Source organism: Pygocentrus nattereri, chromosome 10 (genome assembly GCF_015220715.1).
Source record: "Pygocentrus nattereri isolate fPygNat1 chromosome 10, fPygNat1.pri, whole genome shotgun sequence".
Lineage (NCBI taxonomy): Eukaryota > Metazoa > Chordata > Actinopteri > Characiformes > Serrasalmidae > Pygocentrus > Pygocentrus nattereri.
In genome coordinates, this window is record NC_051220.1 from 16,068,967 (window position 1) to 16,085,924 (window position 16,958).

The 16,958-nt window shown below is 40.1% G+C and overlaps 1 protein-coding gene across 2 annotated transcripts in view; it reads right to left on the minus strand.

The window, feature by feature from the left end:
• scfd1 (sec1 family domain containing 1) overlaps positions 1 to 11,777 on the minus strand; it is a 28,915-nt gene extending 17,138 nt beyond the window's left edge. The window contains exons 1-10 of one of the 2 annotated variants that reach the window (XM_017703318.1): positions 11,704 to 11,777; positions 10,332 to 10,402; positions 10,144 to 10,232; positions 9,963 to 10,053; positions 9,681 to 9,803; positions 4,532 to 4,619; positions 2,584 to 2,673; positions 1,930 to 1,985; positions 902 to 987; positions 384 to 483 (exon numbers count right to left, since the gene is read on the minus strand). In XM_017703318.1, coding sequence (XP_017558807.1) covers positions 384 to 483; positions 902 to 987; positions 1,930 to 1,985; positions 2,584 to 2,673; positions 4,532 to 4,619; positions 9,681 to 9,803; positions 9,963 to 10,053; positions 10,144 to 10,232; positions 10,332 to 10,402; positions 11,704 to 11,734 — 825 coding nt within the window. In that variant the 5' untranslated portion in view covers positions 11,735 to 11,777. Of the gene's footprint in view, positions 1 to 383; positions 484 to 901; positions 988 to 1,929; positions 1,986 to 2,583; positions 2,674 to 4,531; positions 4,620 to 9,680; positions 9,804 to 9,962; positions 10,054 to 10,143; positions 10,233 to 10,331; positions 10,403 to 11,563; positions 11,587 to 11,703 lie in introns of those variants that run through there. The other variant, XM_037541701.1, reaches the window with a different exon arrangement.
• Between the last annotated feature and the right edge of the window lie 5,181 nt (positions 11,778 to 16,958).

Below are 16,958 nucleotides of genomic sequence, written 5' to 3' on the forward strand. Positions count from 1 at the left end.
AAGATGAAAGAATAAGACAAAAGAAGCATTCCAACTTCACATTAATTTTAGCCCTGCGGCGAACTGGAGGCCTGCTTTATTAGGACAAAATCATTTTCAGAGGGCTGCTGGAAAAATAAAGTATTTATGTTCATTGGCGCACACCAACAACGTGGTGTGTACATTCCACACTTCATGAAACCTCTTTGTCATCCATATGATAACTGCAATAATTTTATCTTTCCATAAGTTGCAACTTGGAAGTAACAGCAATTTCCATTTCATGGAGGAAAAAGTAGTATACTTAAGAGAAATTGGGACTCATGTCAGCATAGACAAAAGCTATGGGTCTAATAGTGTCTTTTGTCTATTAGTGTCTATTACTGTCTTTTGGGTCTTCTTACCAGGACGTCATGAATGAGGGCTTGGTAGGTCCATGTGTGATGGAGTGGGGTGGCAAGATCCAGGTTGCGGTCAGCAAGAACAAATAGCGGCCTCTGGAAACTAGAGAGAGAGAGAGACAGAAAAAAATGAAAGAAAAGAAAAAAGAACAAAACAAAACAAAGCACAACAAATGATTAATATCTCCCCCTCTGGGCTTTCAGCTCCAACAATGAAACCAATCTCTCTTTCTGGATTTTTCCCTGAGCTTCCCAGGGATGGGAGCTGGGTACAGAGGGAGGATGGACTGGAAGGCCAGCAGGGGAAAAGATTTCTTTGTAATTTAAGTTGAGTATGCGGGTAAAAAAAAAAGCTAGCAGGGCTTGTGGAGTTTTTTAGGGGCTTATGTCCTGGATATTAAATTTTTGTACATAAAAGTAATGGAATGAAAACTTAGCAAAGGTTTATAACTTAAGCTCATGTGAATGTTAATCTCGTCAGATGTTCTGTGCATCTGAGTTTGGGCATGTGTGTCTCTCACCTGAACTGGCCAGCGCCCATGGTATCTCCGGTAAACAGGCTGTTGCGAGCATCTCGCAAATTCTCCCTCAGTTTCTTGTCAAGTTTCTGTTGAGAAGAAATGATAAGTCTTTATAATGTTTTCATGAAAAAGTGCACCAAGTACAATGTAAAAAACAGAACTCTCTTTGTCTGAAATCAAGTGCTTGTGATGTAAACCAGCCACTTTCAGTTTAAGTAGTAGTAAGAAAACGCATGGAAAAAGCATGATGTGGAGTACTGTTAACACCTGGAAGCTGTGCTAGAACTTGTGTTTGACTGATATATTGCATAGCTGATAATACTGTCATCTTTTCACTGTTCAATTATATCATAGCAATACAGGCTGAACTTGTGAATCTGAACACATGGTAAATATTACAAAGACAAATAAAGTGCACCCAACATTTAGTATGAGAATAACACACTACACACAATCAGAAAAAGTACTTACGTAATAAACGAAATATAAATTTTAATATAAATTTAGAATTATATCAGTCAATATTATCAGTTATCAGACATTTTAGCCATTAAAAGCAGTGTAAGCCACAATATTTCATATCGGTTGGGTCTTAACTAGAACTACTGAAAAATCAAGTGGATTGATGCACACTGTTTGTACTCCATGGCCTCTGGCTGCTACACATAGTGGAAGGGGAGGAGCCAGGAGAGTTTGCTGCAGTTTAAAATTTTAAATGCGAGTGCCTTTGAGTTTTAATAAATGCATTTTTATGCAACATTCTGTTTTATCAGACCTTTTGCATTATTAGGTACTGAATGGTCACTTGACAACTTGACAACTGAAAGTCTCCCATATGATCAGATTTGGTAAATTTGGTAAAAATCTGCAGCTTTTTTGCTCACAAACACCATAAAACACACAGACATGAGTGGCAGCTGGCCTCCAATAACTCAGAAAACTGTTTCGATAATTCCTTAGGGACAAGGAGAAGACAAAGATTCAACAGAGTGGCTTTCATGGCATGACAGGTGAGATTCACATCTTACCACGGCTACCATTTCAGCCGCGTTCCCTCTTGGACATCGGATTATTGGGACAGCACCTAGGAAAACAGGAAATCTCACTTGCTTGCCAAAGGCAGGGCACATTATCCTTGAGCGCAAAAATATTCCAAAGGCTCAACTGTTCTTACATTTCGTCTATAGCACTAATATTGAAGATCCACGCTAAACCAAACACATTTAATGTGTGTTCTGCTATTTTAAGATGCAGTATTTGGCCCCAGTATAAAAAACAGTCTGGCAGATTCTGCACTTAACATTTTTGATTAATAAAATTATAAGATTTACTCATAAAAGTCATTCAAGCCTTTTAACTGCAGTGTTAGTTTTTGCCAGCTTTAATAGTAAATATCAAAACATCTAATATAAAGTAGTAAATGTTAACCAGAGAAAATATAAACGTCAAATACAACATTATCTATTCAAAGTAAAACACATTCATTCCATTTCACACACTTTTACTCTTATTACTGAGGAGAACTGCAAAATATTAGGAGGAAATGCTGCCATCTAGTGCTGTGTAATTCTACTGTTAGAAAAGTCAAGCATTCAGCGTCAGTGTTCTGAGTTGAGCACAGTTTTCAAAATGCAGTCTTGGACTTCACACCTATATGCACAACAGTATAATAAACTGCTTACCAAGAGTGACAAAGTAGCAGAAAAGGCCGTCCACAATGGTGTCCATTATACCCTCCATCTCTGTGTCCATGATATCTGGTTTATTTATCGCTGAAAGAGGAGTGGTAGTTTTGTTTGTCACTGAGTCAACACTTTCTTTCATAATTTTTATAAGGTTAACAACACAAAAAACGATGATTACAAATGGGTCAATAACTCTGCAATTACATGAAACACACACATATAAGAACTGGGTTATGTCTTTTGAAGTGTGTTTATTTTCATGTGTTTTTGAAATTGGTACAATTCCAGCTCACAACCGAACACTAAAGTCATTCAGAATTCTGTCTCAGATCCTCATTTTAACAAATCTCTCAAACTAATGAGGAACAAAGCTGTAAATGACCTTCTAAAACTTTACGATCGTCAGAGGGGCCCAACAAACACCAAAATAACGTTTTTGAAACACGTGTTCAGTTAAATTAGTGTTTGTCTTTCTCCTTTTTTCTCTACTCAAGCACAAAATAGGGAATCAATGTAAAGTTCTAAAGAAGCTCCTTCTGCCTATTTCAGCACTGGTTTTAATATGCCTTCGTGCACTTGGCCTTGTCATTTCCACTCAGGTTGATCCCTGATGCCGTCTTTAACAGCTGCTCCATTTCTTTATTTGCTGAATTAAAGCATGAGCTCTCAGAGGGACAAGGAACTGAGTGAACACAAGTGTCGACTTCAGCAGCAGAAAACGCCCAGAAATCATGGTGACCTGAAGCATTTCCCTTTTTAAATCCCCAAAAAATTGCAGACAAATCTGTTTATGCCATAGCTGTACACATTTCAAAAGCATAACATTCAATTTGCTGGGCTTTAGATTACAAACTGAAGTATGTTTCCTTCTGAACAATAAGGAATGCTTAAATTATCAGCCATGACTTCATAATTGAGTGGGGAATATATATGAAATGAAACGTAGGGTAAATTCCCTCAGTCATCCTTCAGTATAAGAAAGACCAGATAAAAACAGCAATAGCATATGACAAAAGGTAGCTGAGCAGCACAAATCAGGAAACGGCCGCAAGAAAACAGCTAAACAGTTGAAAATGCCCATTTCCACTATTAGGACAATAATTAAGAAGTATAAACAACTTGAGATGTTAAGAATCTGGAGGATGTATATCTATACTGACACTACACAAAAGTGAGGAGGATGGTTTGAGTTGCCAAAGAATTTTCGAAGATCAAAAATGGGGAATTGCAGACGTTAGTTAGGTCTTGGGGTCAGAACGTCTCCCAAACTACAATCAAATATCACCTACACAACCACAGGCTGTTTGAGAGGGGTGCCAGAACAAGAGAATACAGTTCGCCAAAAGTTACTGGAAATTTCAGTGGGACCATATTTTATGGTCAGACGAGACACAAAAAGAGTTTTTTGGCAATAAAAAAATATTTTATTTTTTTTTATTTTAAAAAAAATATTTTTATAAGAGACGAAGTAGAGAGTCCTCAAGTGTGGACCTCAGCATCTGGAAGATCTGGAGAGGTTCTGTATGGAGGAATGGTCTTACATGGATGGCCTCATTTGCCATGTGTTCTCCAGTCTCATTGAGTATTATAGGGGAAGACTCATAGCTGTTGTGTTTAAAAAGGGAGGCAGCACGTATTAAATGAACGGGTGCTAACGACTGTGGCACACAGATTTGAGAAAAATATTCCATGATAGTGTTTAGCTTTTTTTTTTTTAATAATTGAAATTCAAATAAAGATTAGATTTTTGTTAAAATTTTGAATGAAAAATCAAAAGTCATCTAGAGCTCACAAAGAGCACCTACAACCTCTTGAGTCACTCCAAAAACCCAAAACCCACTACCTTCTGCAATGTAGTCTGCAATGACTACAATGACTCCTGTTAAAAAGGAAAAACAGCAATTTGAAGTCTCTGTCTTTTTTTAATTGTTAGCAGAAAGCTTACCATGATAGGATATCTGTTCTTTGTTTTGATTGCAGAGGACAAACATGTCATCTTCTAGTGTGATAAAGTTCAAATATTGATCAAAAACCTATGGGAAGACAAAGAATATTTACATTTACTATACAAATGGACTTTTACTATTCTGCTTTCCACAAAATACAATTTCAATTGCATCCACGGCAGTGGTTCTTAATATCTGGTCAGTTTTAAAGCTTAGTTCTGTACAAATTAGGGCATGGTCAAAGGTGCCGTTTCACAGAGGGTGCATGTTTTTACAATGGCTACTGATGCCACTGTGGTTGATACTATAATAAGATTAATATTTTATACATTGATTTCATTTTGCACTACTCGGTCAAACAGTCACTAAATCAGAACTAAAACAGTGGCAATAATTCAAAGGAATAATTCATTTAAAAGATCTATTTAATAATTCATCCAAAAATTTCAAATGGGTGAGTGAAGCATTTAGGCACTCATTAAAATGATTAATCATTTTAATACTGAATTCAAAATTTGACGCAGTGCAATTTTTAAACCACATGAGCTGCAATTGTAATTGAATCCTACATTATTCAACACTAAAATGTGTAAGCAGGGAAATTTAAACTGATAACACAGAGCTCCTGAGCTAACAGCCTGGCACACTACATTCAGTGCTCAAGCCTAAAGCCCAAAAAATGGGCCATTCCATATCAACTCACCTTGGGGGAAAAAAATCATGTGAAAACATTTATTAAATTCACATTGGACCTTGCCAAGCCCACAACATCTCCAGAAGGCTCAACAGCTCAAGAGACCCACCCCTCTCCATATTCATGACAGGTTAGGATACATAACACACATCAGAGAGGACAAGAGACACTCCTCAAGATACACCCAAGTGTATCTACTGAGAGACTTCCCTACTACAAGCATGCTTTAAGTATTGCCTCTTTACAGTATCTCACAAAAGTGAGTACACCCCTCACATTTCTGCAAATATTTTATTATATCTTTATTATGTCTCTTCATGGGACAACACTATAGAAATAAAACTTGAACATAAAGTAGTCAGTGTACAGCTTGTATAGCAGTATAGACTGGTGTATACGGGACGTTGTGGCGGGACGACGTTGGGGTGGGACGCCACTCGCACGCGATCACTCAGGTTTGTGGATGGTGGAGTGGAGGGATGCCAATTGTTTCAGGGTGCTCCTGTGGCTGCGTGTCCTTCTGGTCCTCTCCTTTTAGTTAAACTGTTATAGTCAGATCTGCCAGAGGTATTAGCCACACTCAACATACTTTACATACACCCAAACAGAACAAAATTAATTCCATCTCCCTGCCTTTTTCCGAGTAAACGACTGCCCACCTGTCCGGCTGGACACTGATGGATGAATTCAGACCAGTTGCCCACGCCCCAGCTACCACCACTTGCCTTGGACTAGCTGCCCACCCTACATTGAAGTTTTCATCGACTCCTAACTATTACTACTACTACTACTACTACTACTATTACTACTACTACTACTACTACTACTACTACTACTACTACTACTACTAATATCATCATTATCACTTACACTACATATACTATATCAGTACACACAAGCTTAACAGCAGACCTATGTGATGTATAGGGTCCTTTCGTTTTGTCAATAATTTGTAGGTAGTTTGACCAGAGGAGGATAGGTCTCCCATTGTGAACCTTGGTTCCTCCCAAGGAGTTCTTCCTTGCCACTGTCGCCCCTAGCTTAAATTTCATGTTAAAACTTTGTCTTTACTGGAATTCTGTGAAGCTGCTTTGTGACAACATCAGTTGTAAAAATTGATACACAAATAAATTTGATTTGATTAGATTGATAAATTAGATTAGATTAGATTTAATGTCCTCTGAAAATAACTCAACACACAGCCATTAATGTCTAAATAACTGCCAACACAAGTGAGTACACCTCACAAAGAACATGTCCAAATTGTGCTCAAAGTGTCAATATTTTGTGTGACCACCATTACTGTCTAGCACTCCCTTAACCCTCTTGGACATGGAGTTCACCAAAGTTGCAAAGGTTGCTACTGGAATCCTCTTCCACTCCTCCATGATGACATCACGGAGCTGGTGGATGTTAGACACCTTGCGCTCCTCCTCCTCCTGCTTGAGGATTCCCCACAGATGCTCAATTGGGTTTAGGTCTAGAGACATACTTGGACAGTCCATCACCTTTACCTTCAACGAGGTAGTTCTCATCTTGGAGGTGTGTTTGGGGCCGTTATTGTGTTGGAAAATTGCAATGCAGCACAGTTTCTGAATTCTCTGCTTCAGAATGTCACAGTACATGTTGGAATTTATGTTTCCCTCAATGAACTGCAGTTCCCCAGTGCTGGCAGCACTTATGCAGCTCCAGACCATGATGCTACCACCATCATGCTTGACTGTAGGCAAAAGAAAGTTTTCTTGGTACTTATCACCAGGGCGCCACCACATATGCTGGACACCATCTGAGCCAAACAAGTTTATCTTGGTCTTGTCAGACCACAGGACATGGTTCCAGTATTCCAAATTCTTGGACTGCTTGTCTTCAGCAAACTGTTTTCAGGCTTTCTTGTGCATCAGCTTCAGAAGAGGCTTCCTTCTGGGATGATGGCCATGCAGACTAAGTTGACACACTGTGCAGCATATGGTCTGAGCACCGACAGGTTGACCTCTGCAGCAATGCTGGCAGCACTCATATGTCTATTTTTTTAAGCCAACCTCTGGATATGACGCTGAACATGTGGACTCAACTTCTTTGGTTGACCCTAGTGAGGCCTGTTAGAAGTGGAACGTGTCATGGAAAACCGCTGTATGACCTTGGCCACCATGCTATAGCTCAGTTTCAGGATGTTAGCAATCTTCTTATAGCCTAGGCCATGTTTGTGGAGAGCACAATTCTATTTCTCACATCCTTAGAGTTCTTTGCCATGAGATGCAATGTGGAATATCCAGTTGCCAGTATGAGCGAATTGTACCCAAAACACCAAATTTAACAGCCCTGCTCCCCATTCACATCTGGAACCTCGTAACTCTAACGAGTCACATGACACCAGGGAGTGATAATGACACAATTGGGCACAATTTGGACATGTTCACTGTGAGGTGTACTCACTTGTGTTGCCAGCTACTTAGACATTAATGGCTGTGTGTTGGGTTATTTTCAGAGTACAGTGTATCTATACTGCTATACAAGCTGTACACTGACTATTTTCAGTTATATCCAAGTTTAATTTCTATAGTGTTGTCCCATGAAAAGATATAATAAAATATTACAGACCTCACATTTCTGCAACTCACTTTTGTGAGATACTGTGTACCCATGCCCCATTGATGCCTGCTCTAGGTATGCCAAAATCCTTCCATAAAGTATCTTAAAGTATGCTAACATACTAACACCCAGAACACCTCGCAATAAAACCAAGGTTAATTAATGTCCTTTTGTCGTCTATGCTCGCTATACTAAGCCTCCTAAATCTATGGGGCATAAGAATGCCTGAAGATATGAATGGCATACATAGAGCCACCAGCAAAGAGGCTTAAGTATAGCTGAAGAGCCCACATGGACTGATATTCAAACATGCTTGTTGTGGGGAGTTCTGTGAAGAGATAATAATTTTTCTGTCTTTTCCTCATTACGTTAATCAATCTTTGCACATACCGTGCATTCGCTGTATGACTGCATGCACCGACCCATAATAAGATCATTCTTATTAGTGCCACAACAGGGAAACTCTCAATGTCCCATCATGAACATGGAAAGGGGTCTGATATGCCAGGCACCTTAGATTTCATAGGCTTAATTCCATGAGACACTGACAAAGGAAGATACCCATTTGACAACACCTGTAAAAAATTACCGAAGGCATTTTGTTGTTGTTAGTGTTATTAAGGACCAGTGTAATGGTCATAGTGCACACTGCTGTGTAACATATAGGCTAGGTTGTAAGTTATGTGTACTTGAATCTGACAGTAAGAGGTTTGGCTGCTGTGAAAAGTCCCCTACCAATACCACAAGGAATTTAACATCTTTTCATGTGTGTAACTAAAACTGTCCACAAACATGGAGCAAGAAGACATCCAGTATGCAACCAATCAAGCCATTATAAGCTGTAACTTGCAAATTTCCTGAACCCAGATACAGGCTCAATATTTACCAGACAAAGACAGAAAACCGTGATGCTGACCTAGTACAGATATTTACTTATGACATAAAAAAATCACTGAATGTAATATTCCAAGTAGTGAAAAGTTTGAAAAATTGCTTTTTCAATAAATTATTTCAAGCAAATTCAACTTATCTGTCTGTGAATCTGTGATTTTTTTTGGGTAGAACCAAATGAGTTCTAGATGTAACCGAACTATATTAATATTGCATAGAATCAAAAATATGGTTGCAAGACAGTGTAAACTAGCAGATATATTTATTTTTGAAAATGTAATATTCTTTGTTCCAGTATAAATACTTATTTTTATAATTTGGTTACTGTGAAACATTCAGAAACAATGTTTTACATGAATACATATTTCAGATTATAAAAGTACTTGGATTCCAGCTATAGAATGTTTTAAGTTCCTATGACCTTACATGATATTTTTAAGAAAGTCCATGACACGAACTGGGATGACTAGCTAAGTTGGCACAGAATGACCCAAATGGACACGATAGTCTTCTTGGAGGGGAATAAATTAAAGCTCAATTTACAGAAAATAATTGCATTTAAATTGCAATCACAATATTACTCAGAAAAATCTGAATTAGATATTTTCACCAAATTGTTCAGCACTACATTAAGGTACACAATGAACTGTGGCTACTAGTTTAACAAGGACACACAGTGTAATTGATGTGAAGCACTGCTGTTATGAAGCTATATGAGGCTATATGACTGCTAATGATACCCTTTGTGGAACATTTCCAGCCTGCTAAATGTGAGTATGTGAGGAAATCAGTGAGTTAATAGTCAGTTCAATGAGGTGCTTTGCATCTAAAAACTTACAGCGGCTGGACTGATACGTACTGTAGATATACTGAACTTCACTCTCCCAGACAGGTTCTAATTTATTACACTGGAAATGAGTTTTAAATCACTTTAAAGAAATTCAAAATTAAATAATCTTTGAGTTATGACTTACTTTGGTCACCAGGTTCACAGCATTTGCTGCAAGAGCTGCACTTGCTATATCCTCCAGTTTGCTTCTGGAGATTGCAGAGATAAAATTCAGGTAGTAGGACTCATAGAGTTGGTTCCGCAGATCCTAAAAGTTTAAACATAATCCAGTGAGAAAAATGTTGCAACAGATGAACAAATCTGGCAATATGTTGTCAAAAGTAGTAGAATTACAGGTTTTGAAATGGACTGACAAAGATGCAGTTTACCAAGCAAATTCATTTAACTTCACAGTTTTAACACTTGCCTGACATATCCTGTCTATATTCTCCTCTGTTGGCATCACAAAGTAAATGGCAGGAACATCTGGAATGGGATCTCTGTCTGAATGCAATAATCTGTGAACAAAACAAGAAAGACAACCAGCACAAAATATATAGAAATTACAAAAAAAAAACTGAAATACTAGATGTACTTCCGCTTCTTACAGGTGAAGAGTGATCCCCATGTCTCTTAACTCTTTCACAGATAGAAGGGGAGAGATGATATCTTGGCCAAAGCGGTCGTAAATAAGGACCTAATTAGACAAGAAACCAAAATGGTGAGCTATATGCTACTTATAAAGACAAGAGATATTCAACAGTTCCTAACATTGTGGACAAGGAAGAGCCACTACCTTCCATACTGGCTCAGCTGCTGTGTTTTTCAATGGAGGAGCATTGAAGTTCAGCATTCGCTTCAATGCAGCTGAGGAAAAATAAATGATCCATTAGTCATTAATGAAAAATTCAGAAAGACATCAATGCATAAGCTGCACATAGACAGATTAGGAATTTTATACTTTTCAGCTGGAAACATGAATTTATGACAGATGTAAGAAGACAGCAAAAAAACAACTTGGCTCAGTTATCTTGGCAAGTATGTGTGATTATGAGTATACCAACATCAAGCTGCATGGTTGTGTGAATGAGTGCAAAGTAGTCATGTGCCAATATTTAAAAAATTTATATCACCTTACTTGTATAATCTTTTGTCATTTACAATACTAATGGCTTTAAGAAAAAAAAAAACATTGCATGTATGAAGCAATAAATGACTGTGAGTGTCCTCTACCATTTTAATTGCAATAAGCATTGGTGGTTATACATTTTGTGGATAAAACTTTCCTGATGGCTCTTAACAAAATGGCTCAGCAGTCATTCATTTCTGGACTCATATTCTTTATTTGGCAGTCCTAATGGCATCATGCATTTGGTGTCCTCTGGATTTTTACACAGGCAGCACTCAGTGCGACTTCTATCATGAGCTCTGAAAGTGCTCAATACAATAACATCGTTAAAAGCTGTACAAACATTAGCTAAATAAACCAGGGGGTAAGAGCGTAATAGCATAGCGGGACCTTGTAACACTAGAGCTGTTTTACATTAACCCGAGATTTGTTCTTCTGCCTAATTGTCAGTTTTTTTGTCAGCTTTTTGAGGTAAAATAGATTCTTTAAATGTAGGGTTCCTAGTTTAGACAGTGAGGGTTCTAGACTTCCCCTTTAGTGTATGTTTGTGGAGAATCGTTCCGACAGGAAATTGACAAGGCTTTAGGATCTACAACCTATTTTCTTTTTGATAGCAGCTTTAACTTTAGCTTGATAACTGTGAAGAGAAACGACGAGTCCTTTTTCCTGTCTCGAATACAGCTGGCTCAGTAGACTGTAACGCTAGCTAACTGAACTACAAGGAATTCAGCACAGTAGTTAGCTCTCTGCGTACGACAGACCACAGTTTGCTTTTGAAATACTCAATAATCAAGTTTTAATAAATTTTCAGTCTATTCGTAAATTCAGTGAATGTTTTCATGACAAAGTAGGTGAGTAAACGCTGTCGGGCTAATCAACTCGGCCGGGCAGATAGTTACCATAATGCTAGCTGTTTAGCTCCGTGTGTAAATTCACAGTTCATTATCGGCGGGTTTCACACCGATATAAACGGGTGCCTTTAAACACATTCGAAGAAATTACACAGCTGGTTAATCTAAAAAAGTAGTTAATAACAGACCTGTCTGTTTTTCCCGGATGGACGCCGCCATCTTTACTATTTATGCAGTGATGAGTCGGTGGGTGACGTGGCAGCGCAGGGAAGCAGCAGAGCGCCATCTAACGGCGGACACTGAAATAAGAGAAGAATCCGCGCCAGCTCTGCCCAAACCTCAGATGATAGGAAGCGGAGGAACCTGTGGTCGAAACCGCACATTCAGTGACCCTATTGTTCTTGCGTTAGTTCGATATGTAAGGGGGAAAAACAGAAGAGCAGCTGTTCATCAGCCGACTGAGAATATCAGTGTAGGAATCAGGCGGTGACAACAGGAACAGTCCATCCACAACTACATACAGAGCGATATTACAGTAGTGTTAATATTACTGCCAAAAGTATTCACTCACCCACCCAAATCATTGAATTCCGGTGTTCCAGTCACTTCCATGGCCGCAGGTGTTTAAAACCAAGCACCTAGGCCTGCAGACTGCTTCTACACACATTAGTGAAAGAATGTGTCGCTCTCAGGAGCTCAGGGAATTCCAGCGTGGTAACATGACAGGATGCCACCTGTACAAGTCCAGTCGTGACATTATCTCGCTACTAAATATTCCACAGTCAACTGTCAGTGGTATTATAACAAAGTGGAAGCGATTGGGAACGACAGCAACTCAGCCACGAAGGGGTAAGCCACGTAAAATCACAGGTGATAGAACACCTTGGGGATGAATTAGAGGGGAGACTGCGAGCCAGGCCTTCTCATCCAACATCAGTGTCTGACCTCACAAACGCGCTTCTGGAAGAATGGTCAAAAATTCCCATAAACATACTCCTAAACCTTGTGGAAAGCCTTACCAGAAGAGCTGGGGCTGTTGTAGCTGCAAAGGGAGGGCCAACATCATATTAAACCCTATGGATTAAGAATGGGATGTGAAACCAGCCATTAGGGGTGTACTTTGTGTACTTCTGGTGCCGGTCCCAAGCCCGGATAAATGGTGAGGGTTGCGTCAGGAAGGGCATCCAGCGTAAAACTTGTGCCAAAACTATAATGCGGATCACAAATATGATTGCCATACCAGATCGGTTGAGGCCCGGGTTAACAACGACCGCCTCCGGTGCTGTTGACCAGCAGGGTGCCGGTGGAAATTGGACGACTGTAGGTCGAAGACCATCAAAGAGGAGAGAAGGAAGGCGGGTTAGAAGGCAGTGAGAGAGAAGGAAAGGCAGGAGTGTAGAGGTTAGAGTAGGGACTCTGAACATAGGGACAATGACTGGTAAAGAGAGCTTGCAGACATGATTGAGAGAAGGTAGATATTCTGTGTGTCCAGGAGACCAGATGGAAAGGAAGCAAGGCCAGGAACATTGGAGGTGGATTCAAACTGTTCTATCATGGTGTATAGAGGAAGAGAAATAGAGTAGGGATAATCCTAAAGGAACAGCTTGTGAAAAGTGTTCTGGATGTAAAGAGAGTGTTAGACAGGATCATGAGCCTGAAGTTGGAGGTTGATGGTGTGATTTTGAATGTGGTCAGTTCATATGCACCACAGGTTGGTTGTCAGTTAGAGGAGAAAGGAATTTTGGAGTAAGATGGATGAAGTGGTAGATGGTGTCCCTTGAGAGGAGAGATTAGTGATTGGTGCAGACTTCAATGGACATGTTGGTGAAGGGAAGAGAGGGGATGAAGAGGTGTTGGGTATGTATGGTGTGAAAGACAGAAATGCGGAAGGTCAGATGGTTGTAGATTTTGCAAAGAGAATGGAAATGGCTGTGGTGAACACGTATTTTCAGAAGTGGGAAGAACACAGGGTGACATACAAGAGTGGAGGGAGGTGCACACAGGTGGATTATATCCTTAGCAGGAGATGCCACCTAAAGGAGATTGGAGATTGTAAAGTGGTGCCAGGGGAAAGTGTAGCAAGGCAGCATAGAGTCGTTGTCTGTAGAATGAGATTAGAAACAAAGAAGAGGAAGAGAGTGAAGACAGAGCCAAAGATTAGATGTTGGAAGCTGAAGGAGGAGGATGGTTGCAGGCAGTTCAGGGAAAAATTGCAACAGGCCCTTGGGGGCAGTGAGGAGCTACCTGAGGACTGGGAAACTACAGCTAAAGTGGTGAGAGAAACTGGCAAGAATGTGTTGGGTGTAACCAGAGAGATGAAGGAAATAGGCAGGAGTACTGTGAGGCTAGTCGCATAGCGAAAAGAATGGTGGCAAAGGCAAAGGCTCAGGCCTATGATGAGCTGTATGAGAGGCTGGACAGTAAAGAAGGAGTAAAGGACTTGTATCGTTTGGCTAAACAGAGAGATAGAGCTGGAAAGGATGTACAGCAGGTTCGGCTGATAAAGGATAGAGAGGGAAATGTACTAGTGAGTGAACAGAGAGTGTTGAGTAGATGGAAGGAGTACTTTGAAGAACTAATGAATGTGGAAAACGAGAGAGAGAGGAGGACAACGGGGGGAGAGATAGTGGATCAGGAAGTGCAGAGAATTAGTAAGGTGGAAGTGAGGGCAGCTTTAAAAAGGATGAAGAATGGAAAGGCAGTTGGTCCAGATGACATACCTGTGGAGGTATGGAGATGTTTAGGAGAGACTTTTTAACCAGGTTGTTTAACAAAATCCTGGAGAGTGAGAGGATGCCTGATGAGTGGAGAAGCAGTGTACTGGTCCCCATTTTTAAGAACAAGGGTGATGTGCAGAGCTGCAGTAACTACAGAGGTATAAAGTTGATGAGCCACACCATGAAGGTATGGGAAAGAGTTGTTGAAGCAAGGCTAAGGTGAGAGGTTCAGATCAGTGAGCAGCAGTTTGGTTTCATGCCCAGAAAGAGTACCACAGATGCAATTTTTGCATTGAGAGTGTTGGTAGAGAAGTACAGAGAAGGTCAGAAGGAGCTACATTGTGTCTTTGTGGATCTAGAGAAGGCATATGATAGGGTGCCAAGAGAGGAACTGTGGTACTGTATGAGGAAGTCAGGTGTAGCCTAAAAGTATGTTAGGGTGGTGCAGGACATGTATGAGGATAGTGAGACAGTGGTGAGGTGTGCAGTTGGAGTGACAAATGGTTTTAAGGTGAAGGTAGGGTTACATCAGGGATCAGCTTTGAGCCCCTTCTTGTTTGCAATGGTGATGGAAAGGTTGACAGATGAGGTCAGGCAGGAGGCTCCATGGACCATGATGTTTGCAGATGAGGCGGAAGAGAATCTGGAGAGGTGGAGGTTTGCACTGGAGAGGAGAGGAATGAAGGTCAGTAGAGACAAGACGGAATACATATGTGTGAATGAGAGGGAGGCAGGTGGAAATGTAAAGATGCAAGGAGTAGAGTTCGTAAAGGTGGATGACTTCAAATATCTTGGGTCAACCATCCAGAGCAATGGACAGTGCAGAAAAGAGGTGAAAAAGAGGGTGCAGACAGGATGGAGTGGGTGGAGACGGGTGTCAGGGCTGATGTGTGATAGAAGGATAGCAGCAAAAGTGAAAGGGAAGGTTTACAAGACAGTAGTGCATCCTGCTATGATGTATGGTTTGGAGACTGTGGCTCTGTCTAAAAGACAGGAAGCTGAGCTGGAGGTGGCAGAGATGAAGATGCTGAGATTTTCGTTGGGAGTGACAAGGATGGACAAGATTAGAAATGAGCAGATCAGAGGGACAGTGAAGGTGGAGCAGTTTGGAGACAAAGCCAGAGAGGCCAGCTTGAGATGGTTTGGACATGTGTTGAGGAGGAATAGTGGATATATAGGTCAAAGAATGTTGGAGATGGAGCTGCCGGGTAGAAGGAGAAGAGGTAGACCTCAGAGAGGGTTTATGGATGTAGTGAAGGTAGACATGGAGATGGTTGGTGTAAAAGTAGAGGAGGCAGTGGATAGGGCAAGATGGAGGCAGATGATCCGCTGTGGCGACCCTTAAAGGGAGCAGCTGAAAGAAGAAGAAGAGGATTAAGAATGGGATGTCATTCGAGTTCATGTGTGTGTGAGGGCAGACGAGCGAATACTTCTGGCAATATAGTGTGTATAAACCCCTCATTACTAGACGAATGCATATTTGTATGAAACCCTCGAAAGGACACGAGGGAAAAAGACCTGGGCTGTCCTGCATTTATTTAAAAACATTCTGCCTGTGAAATAATCTGAGATTTATTTATCAAATTAAGTATGCTAAAAAATATCTTAGAGTGATCATCTCGATGTAATTTTCTTGGGATAATTTTATCAAGTTAATTCAGCCCGTTTTTGCAGACAGGTTTCTTTTTAACCCGTTATAGAAAACCCATGTCACCCCCCGCTCCATGTCCACCATACATTTGAGAAATCAATGGCGCAAAATCAACAGGCAGTGGTCTACAAAGATGTGGAATACAGTGAGTGTATGTGCAGTGTACAGGTCTCAATGCCTGACTTACAGTGAGGGGGCGTGGTTGCTGTTATTGCATCTATGACTGATCACCTTTATGATGAGCCATTCCTATCCTGATGGGAGTGATCTCTTCCATGATGACAGTATCAAAGTTTGATGAGTAAGTAAATTATGTAAATCATATGATGTTGCCTTTATAGTCATCATAATTTAACCCATTTGAACACCTGAAAGATTTTGGACCAGTGTGTCAGACAGCACTGTCCACTGCCATGAAACATGAACTGAGGGAATATCTTTTTAGGTCACTCTCTTGACAGGCTGGCAAAAGGTAAAATAATTAAATTTCATTAAAAACCATAATAAAGCTAAACCATTTAAGTTCATTGACTTTTAGGTTTTGGTGGGAATTGTTAGCATATGATCCATCAGGTTTTTGGTGATGATTACAGTAAAAATAGTTATTTTCCTTTGTTTTAATCATTTCTCGATGTTGAGGTTTCTGTAAAACAGCGAACATTGGCAATTTTCACACTAAAGACTACACTATATCAATATTGACATTCAGATACCCATATTCAAAGAATTCCAATTACAAAACAATGGAAGACTTTAATAAATAAACACCATACATAGTTAACATTTTCAATCTGTTCCATTTCATGCTTTCAAACATGACAATATAAAAGCTATGAATCATTTCAAATACAAAAAATTAGGGAAAAAAAAGCTGACGCACTGTAAGGGTTCCTGCTAGATTTGTCTTTAAACTCCCATAGGGTACTGACGCTGGGCGAGAAGGCCTGACTTGCAGTCTCCACTCTAATTCATCCCAAAGGTGTTCTGTCGATTTGAGGTCAGTACTCTGTGCAGGCCAGTGAAGTTCTTCCACAACAAACTTTCTCATCCATGTCTTTATGGACCTTGCTTTGTG